Source organism: Podarcis erhardii, assembly GCF_964252035.2.
Source record: "Podarcis erhardii genome assembly, chromosome: 11".
Taxonomy (NCBI): Eukaryota; Metazoa; Chordata; class Lepidosauria; order Squamata; family Lacertidae; genus Podarcis; species Podarcis erhardii.
The window spans coordinates 37,149,489-37,165,998 of record NC_138501.1 but is presented as its reverse complement, the minus strand read 5'-3'; the positions used below and the strand labels follow the sequence as shown (position 1 = coordinate 37,165,998).

Genomic DNA, 16,510 nt, shown 5'->3' with positions numbered 1-16,510 from the left:
CTAAAATAAGTTTTTGTTGTTGTTGTTTTAAAAGTATGAATAAGATCAACAGTAAGAAAATATATACCTCAACAGTAAGAAAATATATACATTATAAACTGAAATTGTTTTTTTAAAAAAATAAAATCTGCACATATCTAATCCCAGAGCATTCTTTTCCTCTCTTGACGTTAAGAACATAACAAGATCAGGCCAATGACCTATTTAGTCCAGCATCGTCTTCGTACAGTGACCACTTAGCTGCCTATGGGAAACCCTCAAAAGCGAGATCTGAGTGCAAGAGCACTCTTCCCTCTTGTGGATTCCAGCAACTGGTATTCAGAAGCATTACAGTGGTGCCCCGCAAGATGAATGCCTCGCAAGACGGAAAACCCGCTAGACGAAAGGGTTTTCCGTTTTGGAGGTGCTTCGCAAAACGAATTTACTATGGGCTTGCTTTGCAAGACGAAAATGTCTTGCGAGTTCCTGCAGGTTTTTCTTCCTTTCCCCCCCCTTTTTCTAAGCCGCTTATCTGCTTATCCGCTAAGCTGCTAAGCCGCTAAAAGCTGCTAATAGTGCTAATCCGTCAATGGGCTTGCTTCGCAAGACGAAAAAACCGCTAGACGAAGAGACTCGCAGAATGGATTAATTTCGTCTTGCGAGGCACCACTGTACAGTGGTACCTCGGGTTGCAAACACCTCAGGTTAAGAACTTTGCCCCAGGAGGAGAATAGAAATCACGAGGCGGCAGGGGGAGCCCCCATTAGCTAAAGTGGTACCTTAGGTTAAGAATGGTTTCAGGTTAAGAACGGAACAAATTAAGTTCATAACCAGAGGTACCACTGTACTGCCTCTGACCAAGCATCACCGTTGGGGCTAGCGGCCATTGATCACCCTTATCCTCCACGAATTTCTCCAAACCTCTCTTGAAGCCACCCAAGCATTGCATTTCCAGCTGAACAGTGGGAGAAACAAGAAGGAAATGCAGGTGGGAAAAGTGGGGCAGGGTGGAGAAAGCAAAAGCGCCTGTGCTTCATTGCCTGGAGGCTGTTGTACTTCGCCACAGGCAACTTTAAAATTACAAGGCTGATGGAGGATACAGGAGTGAACCTGCCGAGTGACCAGACCTTGACTGTTGTTATTACAATGTATTGTGTCACCGTCTAGAACGCCAGACACAGATCAGCAGCCCACCATGCAAAGAACTGTACAAACACATCATAAAACGCTGGCTTTGGCCCAATACATTGTGTAAGCATTCCTTGGGAGATGGAATCAAGGGAAGAAAGGGAAGGGGGAAGAGAATAAAAATGTGAAGAATACATAGGCAGCCTTAAAACGCAGGATTCCCACTTAATCCCTGCAGTGGTTATGGAACACATTCTCCTAATGCCTTACCCACAAACAGGGCTCTTGGGCCTGGCAGGAAGAGGGAGCGTGAAGGTATCGTCTTGATATAAGATGGAGAATATATTATCAGGGAAGGAGGAGGAGGAGAAATAAGTAGCCGGTAAAGGTCTGTGAGTCATTGTTTGTAATCCCCATGACAAGTACAACTGAGGGAAACTGGAAGGAGCCACACAGGTTTTCCTCAGAGGGGGACACAGTCGGAAACTCTGACCAGGAGAGCTTCACAGACTAGATGTAAACCAACGACTTCCAGGATTTGGCCAAAATCACTAAAGAGTATGAAAGAATGGAAGGAACAGACAGAGGAAACAGGCTTGGGCTGCTTGCTTGTTTTATTATATTTATGAACTCCATGGAGGGAAGGCAGGAGAAGACAGAATATATGGCATGCTCCTATCTACAGTGGTGCCTCGCAAGACGAAATTAATCCGTTCCGCGAGTCTCTTCGTCTTGCGGTTTTTTTTTGTCTTGCGAAGCAAGCCCATTGACGGCTTAGCAGCTTAGCGCTATTAGTGGCTTAGCGGATAAGCAGATAAGCGGCTTAGAAAAGGGGGGGGGAGGAAAAAACCCCCGCAGGAACTCGCAAGACATTTTCATCTTGCGAAGCAAGCCCATAGGAAATTCGTTTTGCGAAGCACCTCCAAAACAGAAAACCCTTTCGTCTAGCGGGTTTTCCATCTTGCGAGGCATTCGTCTTGCAGGGCACCACTGTAATTTAATCTTCAAAACAACCCTTTGAAGCAGATTACACCAAGTCACCCAGAACGCTTCATCAAGGTCACCCAGTAATCTTCATTACTGGATCTGAACCTGGGTCTCACTAGTCTTATTCCAAAACTCTCACCATTGTCCCACACTAGCTTAATTAGAACTATGTCACAGATTATGAACTGTGTCATTTGATTGTTAGTATTAGTTTATGAAAGTGTTAGAAGAGCCAGTGTGGTCAAAGCATGGAGAAGTTGGAACTGGCGGCATATAAATCTCATTTGGTGCCTTTTAATTCTAGTATGAAGCAAAGCAAAGAAAAAAAGAAAAAAAAAACCCAAACTCTTGCATTCCCTATTTATCCATTTCAACCTATTTGTGGGTTTATATGCTTCTATCAAATCCCTTCTTAGTCATTCTTTTTCTAAGTTCAAGGTCCCCAGTGGTTTTTTGCTTCTCCACGTATGGAAGGCATTCTATACTCCTGCTTATTTTTGTTGCTCAGTTCAATCATTTTTCCAGCTCCAGTCCTCAAGAGGCATTATGATGTCATAGAAACTGGCACAGAGAAAAATCATTGTTATAAAATCCTCTTGTACGAAACTGTATAAAAGTGCAGCCTCAGAGCACAACTATGATTTTCACAATAGGTTTGATTTTATCAAACCTGCAGCATATTAACGGGATACTCTTCTAGTTGTTATATTGATGAATCTTTCCCCACTCACCCCACACAGAGAAGGGTGATGAAGAAGGGCTATCTTATGGCTCAGTTTGCTAAATAAACCCTCCATATGAGACCTTGGATAACATGGTAGAGATTTTATCTGTGTCAAAGACATGGTTTAAACATGTTACCAGGGGTGTGGGGTGTGGAATGGACACACCTGAAGCATCTAACAGCCTAGTTCTTTCAAACAATAGAATAAGTGATACGACTTTACCACTTAAGACTTCAGGTGGGGACTCATGCAATTGAGTACTTCTTCATACAATTAAAACATATAATTCTTACACAAAGATGTCCAGGAGAAGAAACCTAGCTATTTCCCCAACATGCTAATTTTTGTGTGGAAGTGAATTGGGCATTACCAAAAACAAATGGAACCAGAGTCATAATTAACTTATCAGAACAGGTGCTGGCTCAGAATATAAATAATAAAAACCAAACATACTTCATCATGGGTGAAAAAGAACCCTGCCTGATCAGTAAATGCTCCACACTTATCTCAGCTAATATCTTTTGCTGCCTTCATAACAACCTCAAGCTAGCTTAGAGTCATAATGACAAATACGCTTGAAGTATGGAAAAGGCCAGCGCAGTAAAGCCCCATTTCCTAATGCTTTTTTTCAACTCTTTGGCTGTTTATATCAGCTTATCTTTAGAAGTGATACTAACTTTCCCAGACTTGAGGATGATAATTTCAGAATGAGAAGACTGCACACGCATTAGGGGAGATTAGTTATCTAGCATGCCCAGGAAAAGCATATGCAGGATGTCTTTGTTTCATGCAATTGAACAAATTAAGAGAAGCCCTCAGAGCAAAATAAGTCGGCCACCCATGTTAAACTCTGGCAAAGGTTTGCAACCCATTTTAGTTCATGAATTTCAGTCTGGGGGCTGCCATTTTGTCTATTCGAGAGAACATGCGAAAAGAAAACACATTCCATCTACGTTTCAAATTCTTTTGAGGCATTCCGTTCACCTACATAATATGCATGCTGCTACTCCCAGTCTTATGGCTCCTAACTTCAGGATTCAGATGTGGATCTAACCCCAACAGTAGCCAATTGCTGAATGCACAGGTTGTTCCTGCATGTACCTCCCCACCAATTCACCTAGCCAACGGTTAAGATACGTACAAGCGATGAAGCATACAGGGCAGAATCTTGGGGAAAGACCAAGAATGCGAGTTCTTTTATATCTGTGCACATCATATCTAGTATGCAAAAGCAGCTCAGAAAAGAGTGGTTCATTATATGTAGATACAAATCCCTCGTGCTGTACTTACATTGCTCTCCTGGTTCTTGTTGTTCTTAAGCAGTGTAATTACACAATTATGAATAAAGAAGGCCAGAGTCAGCACCCCTGTAAGCTGAGGAAACAGAGTCCTGAACTCTGGAGAAAACAAAAATAAATTATAATTAACAAAATGGCTGCCAACACCACTATAATAGGTACCACTGCTCTCTCACTTTACTGATTCCTGGACCTGGTTCTGTGGCCAATTTTAAGGCTCCAGCTGTGCCATATAGGAGAAACTTCAATAATTTCTTGAAGGGGGAAGCATGGTAAAAGGAAAAGGAACAGTAATAGCCAAACACATATCAAACAAGCAGCTTTACAAATTGCTTTGTTAACAAATTTGAGCAAACCACCCATTTGCTGAGTGCTGATGCAGCTCATTGGCAGAAATGAATACAGTGTAAACTTAGAAGCCAGACGCCTGTACGTCTTGAACGTTTTGGCTCCTGAACGATAAAAAACCGGAAGTGATTGTGCCAGTTTTCAAACGATTTTCAGAAGCCACACATCTGGAGCAGCTTCCGATTGGCTGCAGGATGCTCCTGCAGCCAATCAGAAGCCACGCCTTGGACGTTGACCGTTTTGGAAGTTGAATGGACTTCCGGAACGGATTCTGTTCAACTTCCAAGGTACGTCTGTACTTTAATTATTTTAGGGGTAGGGAAGGAAGCATGCATCCTTAAGGCTCAAAACAAACCCTGTTTTGTTGTTGCATATGAGCAAGGCCTGAATCTGCTCTGACTGTTGAGAAAATCTAAAATAAAGTTATCTATATTGAAAAATGAAACACCGAATTCAGTAGCACAGGAAGTAAATAAGGAACTATTGAAGCAGGGATTAAAGCACTTCTTTTCAATATAACTTGAAAGCTTATTGTCAGGTCTCAAAAATTTTATGAATGGTGTGTGTGTGTGTGTGTGTGTGTGTGTGTGTAGTATAGCACATGTGCAATACCAATGCTCCAACATGACAGTTTTTATTGGGTATACTGCTCAGATGTTACAAAAAAAGAAGCAGCAGTATTGGCAGAAAGTCTTGAAAGCGTTCTAATTTTTAGAATGTACTGTTCAAAACTTCTTTCAGGAATTGCAACAAAGGCTTGAAGGATGTCAGAAAACTGAATTCTTTAATCCTGTGCCTTGAGATCAAGAATGGTCCTTGGGTACACATGTTTTCTCATATGTCCTTCTGAATATTGAAACCACTAGAGAAAAGTGATTTGATATCCTGAGTTACTTTCAAAAACTCTGGGAAACACTTCTGTATGTTATAAAGGGAACATGAATGAGGAGAGAATGCATTGAACCAACGTCAATTCCTGATCTTGGGCAGAGGAGGGAGGAACTTTTGTGTTTAATATCCCACCCAACCCCCGTTTGAATACCATCCACTCACGTTGCAACAATGTGTTGGTAATGAACATCAAACTGATAGCATAGTCTGATAGAAATTGTGCTTTGGCAGGCGGCAGCAGTGGGAGGCCCCATTAGCTAAAGTGGTGCTTCAGGTTAAGAACAGTTTCAGATTATGAACAAACCTCCAGAACGAATTAGGTACTTAACCCAAGGTACCACTGTATGAGCAGAATGTCCAACTTACATTCTTCCTCCAATATGGGGGCCCAAGGCAGCATTTTTTAAAAAGCATATATTCAGTATAACTCCCTTTAACTGTCTCTGTTCTATTTACCACTCTGAACACACCGTTCAGTCTACATGATGGAACAAATGGGTTCAGGGTGGGATATAATCAGTTTTGGCAAATGGGAGAGGAGCCAGAGCAATGCCTTCCAATAAGCATTTGTGCTCTATATTGGATTAGCTTGCTGCTTTTGATGTCAGCCGCAGAAGGTCATTTGTTTCAGAGTTCCTGCTGTTTCTCTGCCCTTGCTCAAATGCGATAAAGCTCTGTCCTGGCACTTATTACTGTAAGGAGATGGCTCCTCTTAAGACAATACAATGCACATCTGTCTCCAGGATACTGTATTCCTAATTGCCCTTGGAAGTTTTCCCTTCTTCTTGATTACCAACAAACACATGCATGGGAAAACACGTTTCGTTTAGCCTACTTTAAATTCAACTTTTTTGTCCTAAAAGTAAGAATCATCCAAATGGATCCGTAACCGCTCATTACGGTCTGCATCATATTATTCCTCCCCACTCCACCGCCTGCAAAATGACGCTAATTCAGGCATGGGAATGTTGAAGTTCAGAAATTGGTAGGCAACAGCAAAACACTAACCCTGAGTGTAAGGGTCTCTATGGAGGATGGGTGGAACAATGTTGTTGCTGCACAATTCTTTTTTCTTTTTTTAACAAAGAACTTCTATCACAAGGAAATAGCTTTCCCCCAGGAAAAGCCAGTTTGCATGTTGGGAAAATATGATTCCATCCCCGCAAGAGTGTTCTGCTATGGTTATGATTGTTATTTGAAATTTGACTGCATTAGTGTCAGGCATAGTGGTTAGGGACAGCCAATGCAAGCTTTGAGAGGGGGGTGCTGATCAATGAAGAAAAGATGTCAACAGGTTTACTAAACTTTAAGCCATGGGTAGGCAAACTAAGGCCCGGGGGCCAGATTCAGCCCAATCACCTACTAAATCCGGTCTGCAGACATTTTGGGAATCAGCGTGTTTTCACATAAGTAGAATATGTCCTTTTATTTAAAATGCATCTCTGGGTTATTTGTGGGGCATGGGAATTCGTTCATTCCCCCCCAAAATATAGTCCAGCACTCCACAAGGTCTGAGGGGCAGTGGACTGGCCCCCCACTGAAAAAGTTTGCTGACCCCTGCTTTAAACACTTGAACAGCCACAAATTTTTCAACTTTTTTTTAAAAAAACCCCAACTTGCACATGCATTTTTAAACAAGGTTTTTTAACGTTCAGAAGTTCCGTTTCATGTTTTAATCATCAATAATCTTAATTCCCCTGTTTTTTGTGCTTTTTGGTGAGTGCCACCTTTCCATTTCTCATTTAACAGCCAAAAACACCAACTAGTTTCTTCTTCTCACCACCCAATTCATATTATGTACCTTTTAAAAATTATGGTTTTTTACTGTTGAGTAACAGAAATATAATTTTGCGGCTAAACGTTTCCTTGCTGTACCAGTTGGGCGCTGGAGTGCTCATCTAGCTCCTTCAACAAATGCCACAACCATTTTGCAGGCTTGGTTTTTGTAGGTGGCGGGGGGAGTATTATTACATCTGGCAAAGCATTTTGGCAGAAATACTAACTAAACAAGCCCGAGCTTTGAGAATGGCTCAATATGAGGATGATTTTGCAGCTCAATGGTATACTTTTATTCAATGGACAAGGTGGTTGTGGGATTCCACCATCCACCAATAGGACTCTGTGGACTGATCCTGCTGGGATAAATAAGAGGCATTGTTTTTCTACTCATGAAATGAACCAAGATTGCTCTCCCGCTACATTTGTATTGTGAAAATGACGTACCATTGGTTACAGGGTTATTTAAATAAATAAATGGTTTAAAAAAACAACTACCCAGAAAAACGATTTTTAAAAGACTTTCTGACAAAATGCCTGTATTTTGGAAAACAACAACAACAACAACCTAGGAAATTTATGCAGAATAATGCACCAATCTGCCACCAAGACTACTATTCTAACCACCGCCACCCTTTTCTTTTTACTGTTGCCCTAGCCTAGTGGCTGTGCAGATAGTGTCCAGTGTGCTCTTTCCGTTTCATAAAAATGGGTAGAAACCTGGGGTAACTGTCTTGCCTGCTTCAGATTCAGGGATGGCTGTTGAAAGATGAGCCACCTTGCCCACCCACGATCTAACAGAATGCCAGGGGTGAGCTTGCAAAGTTTGTAGGACTGGTCTGATTAAAGTTAAAAAAATCTGGATTCACCAAAATGCAGTTTGCTTGGCTTGACATCTGTTCCAATTCACAAACAATTCATCAAAGCCGCATCATTCTCCAGCCCTCTTCCCTCCACCCGCTACCCTGCTCTGTTTGGATAACCATGCAGACTATAAACATTCACAGATTAAGTGTGCCAGTAAACAGCAAAATCTGAGCAGTGTTTTCTGACGAAGGACATCTGGAGGGCTGTCAGGGAACAGCTCTGTGCTGCATGCTAAATCAAGCTAAGCTGAAATCAATGCAACTGCAGTCGCAGGTAAAATGAACTCTCTCAGGTATGAATATGCATATGGCACAAACTGGACCATCTCCATGGAGTTTGCATGCCACTGTGGCCCACACAAGCTATTTGTCTGCGGCTGTTCTTGTTATCTGTTTTGTCCCAGAGGCATCTTTTCTATTTGGATCTTTACCAAAGAGGACTAAGAGGAGTGCACATCTCTCTAGCAGCGCAAATGGTTTTTCCTATCCCTGCTGTCAAACTAAAGTTCAATCACTCCATATTTCATTGTTTGGATGGGAAATGATGTTTACCACAAAGGTCAGCCATTGACTAGGAAACCTTTATAGCGTCATTATTTACACTATTATAGGGGATGGGAGAAGAGGGGAGAAACATTTTCCAAACCGCAAATCCGGAATCTCGGCGTGGACTCCTTACAAATTTGTCAAAGTTACATATGTTTTGCATTATAGCAAGCAGCAACTCTTTTTGCTTTTAATGAGAAATGACCTTAGTTTTATGAATTTTGTCCATTGCCTATAAAAAATATACAAAAAGAAAAGGAATACAGAACCATATTAGGTTCTGTCATCTGTATTGAAGCACTTAAAGCTGAGGCACACACTGTTACATGGGGCAGTAATAAATCTGGCCCAGTTTTGTAATACTCTATTTCTCTAAATAGTGGTATGTTACAAAATTGTACAACTTAAATTATAAAACAGGACATGACTGACCCCCCCAAAAAATGGGCCACTGTAACTCCTTTTTTCTACATGGTAAGCTCGACAAATCAGTATTTCTAGTTTCTCCTGAAAAGGAGAAAGTATTTTTGACAGGTTAATTTATGCTGCACCCTGAGCTTCGCACAGGGGGGAAGCAGTTTATCATAAACTGGAAGTTTAACTTTCCATTTCAATGAGAGGGGCTGAAAGAGAGCAAGTTGCTTAGCGAATTCATAGCATTTGAGCTGGGAGATCACATTATGTGGTCACTAAATTACATCAGCTCTTGCAAGTGCACAGCCTAACAGACAACGATTGTGACAGACAACGGCACAAGCCAGCTTTCTTGCATTTCAGCACTGCCTCCCTATCAACTGAAACCACAAAAAGGAGGCGGTTGTATTGGTGGGATAATAAATGTCACATATTTAACCTTGCTATGTGCACACGGTTGCCTCTGAATTGGCCACCATGGGGCAACTGCCTGCATGAAGACAGCCCCTTAGCGTTCCTTCCTATATTGAGAGAGACACACAAGAGAGAAAGGCAGGAAACAAGAATACTGAAAGTAGATTAGAGAAAGCATTTGTTAAATAGTATTTTAACTGCGCTAAAGTTTATACATAATAGAACAAAGGCATGCAGTGCTTCCTCTCTCTCCTCAACAGCTGCAGCCCCGTGGCCTTCAGGGAGTTGGGCTAGTCTGCTTCTGTCCTGGCTCACTCTCCAAGTAAACTGAGTGGGAGGACTCAAAAAAAATAACTTGTTCATATACTAATTTTTACCCTCTTTAGAACACTGAAATAAATTAATATTATACCCTCTTTAGAACACTGAAATAAATTAATAATAATAATAATAATAATAATAATAATAATAATGTATATGTGTGAGAGAGATAAGAGAAATCAACCTGGGAATATAAGAGAATTATTTCCCTCATGTTTTCCGTCCCATCACAGAGTGGGTTGAGGGGGAAAAGGGCTTTTCTCCTAATCCACTTCCTGCCAATGTTGTTATGGGGCAAGCCAGCTGAGAGACCCAGCGTAGTACAGTGGTGCCCCGCAAGACGAATGCCTCGCAAGACGGAAAACCCGCTAGACGAAAGGGTTTTCCGTTTTGGAGGTGCTTCGCAAAACGAATTTCCTATGGGCTTGCTTCGCAAGACGAAAATGTCTTGCGAGTTCCTGTGGGGTTTTTTCCCCTCCCCCCCTTTTTCTAAGCCGCTAAGCCGCTTATCAGCTGATCCGCTAAGCCGCTAATCAGCTGATCCGCTAAGCCGCTTATCAGCTGATCCGCTAAGCCCCTAAGCCGCTAATAGCGCTAATACACTAAGCCGCTAATGGGCTTGCTTCGCAAGACGAAAAAACCGCAAGACGAAGAGACTCGTGAAACGGATTCTTTTCGTCTTGCGAGGCACCACTGTATACTGACTAGATTGGGCAGAGTAATGGATTATAGGACCAGAGGAAACAACTTCAAATTCCCACTCAGCCATGAAGCCTACCAGGCGAGCATGGGCCAGTCATCATCTCTCAGACTAACCTACCTTGCAGGTTTGTTTTGAGGATAAAAAGGCATTGGGGGGGGGACACCATATATGCCACCCTGAGTTCCTTGGTAGAAGAACAGGATGAAAATATAAATTAATAACTACAAACAGGTAGGAGGAGGAGATAGCTGATGGATAGGTACAGTTTGCTATTTTGAGACTATTCTCGAGATTTCATGTGGTGTTTTGTGTGGGGCTCACACTTAAGATGAGAAAGAAACTCTCCTTGCTCACAGCCAGCCGCACCTACAGTCTGGTTTCCCTGAGTGGCCCCGTTTAAAACATTTCTTCCTGTAATACCTTTCAATTTAACATAGCTCTTTTCCTTCCTTCCTTGGAGGAACTCTGCTATTTACCTCATAAAATTTTTATACTGCTAATTGTAAGGGGGGGAAACTCCTCAAATCTGTAGAAATGCACCCCCCTCAACCAAACACATAATCTAACCCATGACTTGATATCCTGCTGGTAGTTCCTTAAGTGAAATCTCAAGATCAACTGCCCATCAGACGGCCTTCTTATCAAGATCACCCCAGTTGTGGTATGCCCTTCCTCTGAAGACTAGAAGGGCACCAGCTTCCTCAAACCAAGGCAGATGACTGGTCCATGTAGCTTAGTAATGTCTACACTAGGCTTCCTCAACCTCGGCCCTCCAGATGTTTTTAGCCTACAACTCCCATGATCCCTAGCTAGCAGGACCAGTGGTCAGGGATGCTGGGAATTGTAGTCTCAAAATATATGGAGGGCCGAGGTTGAGGAAGCCTGGTCTACACTGACTAGCAGCAGCTTTCCAGGGTTTCAGATAGAGGACATCCCTATCCTTACCTGGAAATGCCACAGACTCAACCAGGGACTACCTGCATTCAAAGCAGATGCTCTCTCTCACTGAGCTATGGCCCTTCCTTTCACTGTGATTTGGCGCACCATACGCAGCATAGCTTTTGGCACTCCCTGAAGACCTGCTTTTTGTGCAGGCTTTTAAGATGGCAATATTAGCCTCTGTAGTGAGAAGACAACATATGTGATGTTTATTATTATTATTATTATTATTATTATTATGCTTTATATATTTATTTGTAGCAGGTGTTCTGGGGTTTTCTGACAGAAGTACAGGATGCAAGTTTTACAGATAAACAAACTTATGGCAATGGCATTTGCGGGAAGACGATGTTGGAATAGAATTAGTTCCATTCACTAGAATATGGACAGGGACTTTATACAGTAGTACCTCGGGTTACATATGCTTCAGGTTACAGACTCCGCTAACCCAGAAATAGTACCTCAGGTTAAGAACTTTGCTTCAGGATAAGAAAAGAAATCGTGCTCCGGCAGCACGGCAGCAGCAGGAGGCCCCATTAGCTAAAGTGGTGTCTCAGGTTAAGAACAGTTTCAGGTTAAGAACGGACCTCCGGAACCAATTAAGTATGTAACCAGAGGTACCACTGTGCAATATTTTCCACACGTGTTCTTCTGTGGAGGAAAGCTGTGTTGGGAACAGTCGCCAGAAGTTCTCTTTGGGTTTATGACAACTGATCTATTGTGACTTGGAGAACAGCTGAACTGTTCTCTAAATCAAATGCATTACCAGGGTAGGGTGGGGCTGAACCCCTCTGAAATTCACTGGGGAGTGGGCAGAAAGGGTGTTTCTACTTCCTCTAGCAATAATTAATTAAATGTTAACGACATTAACGATTCCCCAGGTGAAAAGAGTACCTAATTCTAATCAGACACCACATGAAGAAAGCAAGTTCTTCATAGCTCTTTTTTTTGGCAGCAGAATGAGACTCCTAGTGAAGGTCCCTGATGCCTCATTACAAGCCTTTTGGAGGACGAAAAAGAGGCTAATGGCCTCAAGAGCATTTTGACTAGTGCCAATGCAAGCTCCAGGTGCTAGCAAGCTGGAAAAGTCAACCCACCCACAGCCTCTGGCCAGAAAACCCAACCTTCATGCAGTGCTGAAATCACTCTGGAATTGTCAGAGCTGGGTGTGCTTCTTATGCAACCATTTCCCCACATCTGAGTAGATTCAGCTGCATGGGGGAGACCCTGAAAGTGTTGCCAAATCTTGGATGGAGCTCTTCTCCTTCCTCCCCACACTGATCATCCTAGGCATTACTATGGGCAAGAAGGTTAATAGGGTTAGTTGGTCCCACACAGCTAGAGACCTGGATCACAGAAAAGAGGGGAGAGGACAGCCCTTGTTTCACCTGATGCCCTTCCTGAATTGAGACTGTGTCAAATGAGGAAAGGAATTCTCTACCCATTCAAATACAGTAGTCAATCCCTCTCCCCTCCATCTCCTTTGGCAGAACTGAGAAGCTGAAGGAGAGGAAAAGCCATATACGGATGCAGGTGTGAGAGCAAAGCAGAAGGGGCCCTGGTGTGTGGGGGAGTTCTGGTGGCCTGATGTTTGCAGGGCTGGTGCAAGCAAAGTGCTTAAGAGCATAAATGAAAGAGCAACTTGAAATCAGTTCAGTCATGAAACTTGCTTGGTGGCCTTAGTCAAACCTCAATTGTTTACACTAAAATTATTGCACCTGTAATAGGGGGTGATCATACCAGCCCTCCTGACAGGCTTGTTGTAAGGATTATGCAACAAGGATTGCACTAGGTACTGAGGCACCATATTTTTCGCTCCATAAGACGCACCTGACCATAAGACGCAACTAGTTTTTAGAGGGAGAAAGCAAGGGAAAAAATATTCTGCGCAGAGCATGTAAGCGGCTCTCGCTTTTCTTGCTTTAAACCCTTTTGTCGCTCCTCCCGCTTCACTGAGAAGCCAGCAGAGCAAACTGTGCAGCTCTCGCTGAAGCCAGCAGAGCAAGAGCGATAGCTGCACAGTGCCTCTTGTTCTGCTGGCTTCCCAGCAAAGCGGGAGGAGCGACGAAAGGGAGCCCTTACAAGGGAGCGCTGAGCAGAGCCTGGCGGTGGCTCTTGCTGGCTTTTCTGGGAGCTGTGGGGAGGGACAGAGGGCAGCCTGTCAGTCCCTTCTCCCACCTCGCGGAAAAGCCCCCAAGAGCCGCACACACACCAGGCGCAGCTGCCATCTGCTTTCGCTCCATAAGACACACAAACATTCCCCCTTACTTTTTAGGAGGGGAAAAGTGTGCCTTATGGAGCAAAATATACGGTAATTTCTTTTTCTTAAGTACTACTGTTATTATTGAGATCAGCCATCACAGAATGATATTGGGTCCAATAAATTATAATCAGGGATGGGAAAGCTGTGGTCCCCTAGCTACTGCTGCACTCCAATTCCCATCAGCTCCAGCCACTATGGCCAAGGGCCTGGGTGTTGGGAGTTGGAGTCCAACACCACCTGGAAAATCCCCATTTTCTTTAAAGGCCTCATTTAAAATATTTAAACTGCATGGCATGCTTGAGCATTTTGCTCCTTGGTTAATGGCTCTTATAAATTGCAAATGACCAGTGCATAAATGGTCACCTACACCCTGTTGTACCAACTCAATCTACTCTTCTTACAATTAATTCCAATAGTGATATAGTAGCCTGCACTGTACTGGTAACCAATTCAAAAGGAATTATATACAGGGGCTGAAGAATACATTCGAAACCACTTTCATCTTATCAAATGATTAAAATGGAGTGTTTTAAAGTCAATACTGATGGCTGTTTTATATATATATAAAAGTTTACCTGGTACAAAATATGTGGTTGATTTAAACCAGTCAAATTCTAAATGGAATCCCAAGAGAGCAGCTTTCACAGTAACGAGGATAACTAGGTAAATGACTGAAACGGTACCTGCAATAAGGGAAGGGGGAAAACCACAAGTCACTCAGATACATTTAAATTAAGTAGGAGCAGAAGTGTTGTTTTTCAATATCTAGCTCGGACCAACCCAAAAGAGCTCCCCTGCCTCCGATCCTTCCCTCTTCACTTGCCCTTTTCTGTGTTTTGTTTTTCACTTGCAAATCAGCTTTGAGATTAATGCAACCGAGATAAAATTATTTTGCATCTTATTCAGCCAGGTTCGAACAAGAGAACACATGGAGAGGGGGTCAGAAAATCATGTTAATGCAAGTTTACTTGATGTCAAAGAGAACAAGAGCTACCAGACTTTTAGAAGACATCTGAAGGCAGCCCTGTTTAAGGAAGCTTTTAATGTTTGATGCATTACTGTATTTTAATATTTTGTTGGAAGCTGCCCAGAGTGGCTGGGGAAGCCCTGCCAGATGGGCGGGGTATAAATAAATTATTATTATTATTGGCTGCTCTAAATCTAAGAAATTTGTAAAAGGGTGGGGGAAAGAGGGAGAGAAAATAACAGAACTCCTGAATGAAATTTATAAACCCTGAAGTTCTGGGAAATGAATTTCCTGAAGAGCAAAGGATAAATAAAAAGAACTGGTTGCCTTTAAACACAAGCTTCTTGCATTAAAAAGGTACTGGAAGAGTGATGTGCCCCTCTTCCAACAGCCTATTTAGCAGGGCAGGTCGAAGAGAATGAGTGACTCCGCCTACTTTTGGCACTGGCTCTGCCCACTGCTGGCTTCAGTCTTGCCCACCATGAGTATGCAATCCCTGACAGAAAGCAGCCCTCAACAGAAAAAAGACTGCCCACCCACGTTTTAAGCTTTACAAAAGACATTGGGAGAGCTCTGATCACAGATCTGTTGTGTAAAGTGTAGTCTGGCCCTGAGTTCGGGGAAAATGATGCAATATTGACTAACCGATTAAGTGAAAACAGTGGATATCCAATGGGGAAACATTTCAGGTCTTGTGGTAATGTGAGGCATTCTGCCCCAACGCATACTGTACATTCTCCAGTCAAATCATGGCCTACCTAAGACATTGAATTTGGCAAAGAAAGAGGGAGACTTGAAATTCAATAGCAGAACAAGGATGCCCAAGTAAAGAGGGACCGTTTTAGATTTGCTCCATAGCCGTTCAAATTCCTCAAATCCTGAATCACCGGTAGAAGAAAGCATCCAGGTTCTGTTTCCCGGTACTTCCTTGCCTGCATCACCTGGGCAGATTACTGTAGAACCAAAAGGAAAACAAGCAGTGGTTTACTTCAAGGAAAGCATAACAAGGAGGGAAAACCAGAGCCGAAACATCAAAATGAGTAAGATGCCTACTGTGGTGTGACTTAGGGACAAACAGAGCGACCCACTTGGGTTCTCCATTGAAGGCAGCCAGTGGCTCTCCAGATCTTGGGACTGCAATTCCCATCATCCCAGACCACTGGTTATGCTATCTGGGGCTGATGGGAACTTGAGTCCAACAGGATTTAGAGAGTCAGATTCCACATCCGTAATTTAGGGAAACAGCTGGTTGTTTTGGCTGCTGAATACCTGTATGTTGTCTCTTCACACTCACCCACAACCTAACACTTTGCAGGAAACAATGAAAGGAATATCTATGGAATTTGCTTCTCTTAAGAAGACAGAGAAAGTCTGCTCTTCTGCAGGGGGCAACCATTTTGCATTATATCAGTGGCATGTAGTGATTTTTTTCATAAGGGAACAGTTAGGGCCAGAGGTGCCAACTTGACATGGCAATTGGGGTGGGGCGACGTCACACGTGTGACATTGCAATATTCCAAAGTTGAGCACGTGAGCATCGCATCTGCCTCCCTAAGCCAGCCAGAAGCTACCTGGGCTTTGAGAATGAGGCTTTAATACTTTGATTCATGGGTAGGCAAACTAAGGCCCAGGGGCCGGATCTGGCCCAACGCCTTCTAAATCCAGCCCGCAGACGGTCCAGGAAGCAGCATGTTTTTACATGAGCAGAATGTGCCCTTTTATTTAAAACGCATCTCTGGGTTATTTGTGGGGCCTGCCTGGTGTTTTTACATGAGTAGAATGTGTGCTATTATTTAAAATGCATCTCTGGTTTATTTGTGGGGCATAGGAATTTGTTCATTTTTATTTCAAAATATAGTTCAGCCCCCTACAAGGTCTGAGGGACAGTGGACCAGCCCCCTGCTGAAAAAGCTTGCCAACCCCTGCTCTAATTTATCGGCAACAT

At 42.9% G+C, this 16,510-nt stretch overlaps 1 protein-coding gene across 2 annotated transcripts in view; it reads right to left on the bottom strand.

Moving 5' to 3' along the window:
- Positions 1 to 16,510, bottom strand: part of SLC38A9 (solute carrier family 38 member 9) — a 42,020-nt gene that overhangs the window by 9,796 nt on the left and 15,714 nt on the right. For both annotated transcript variants that reach the window (XM_081881519.1, XM_081881518.1), the window contains exons 9-11: positions 15,324 to 15,518; positions 14,174 to 14,281; positions 4,110 to 4,216 (exon numbers count right to left, since the gene is read on the bottom strand). In XM_081881519.1, coding sequence (XP_081737645.1) covers positions 4,110 to 4,216; positions 14,174 to 14,281; positions 15,324 to 15,518 — 410 coding nt within the window. The remainder of the gene's footprint in view (positions 1 to 4,109; positions 4,217 to 14,173; positions 14,282 to 15,323; positions 15,519 to 16,510) is intronic.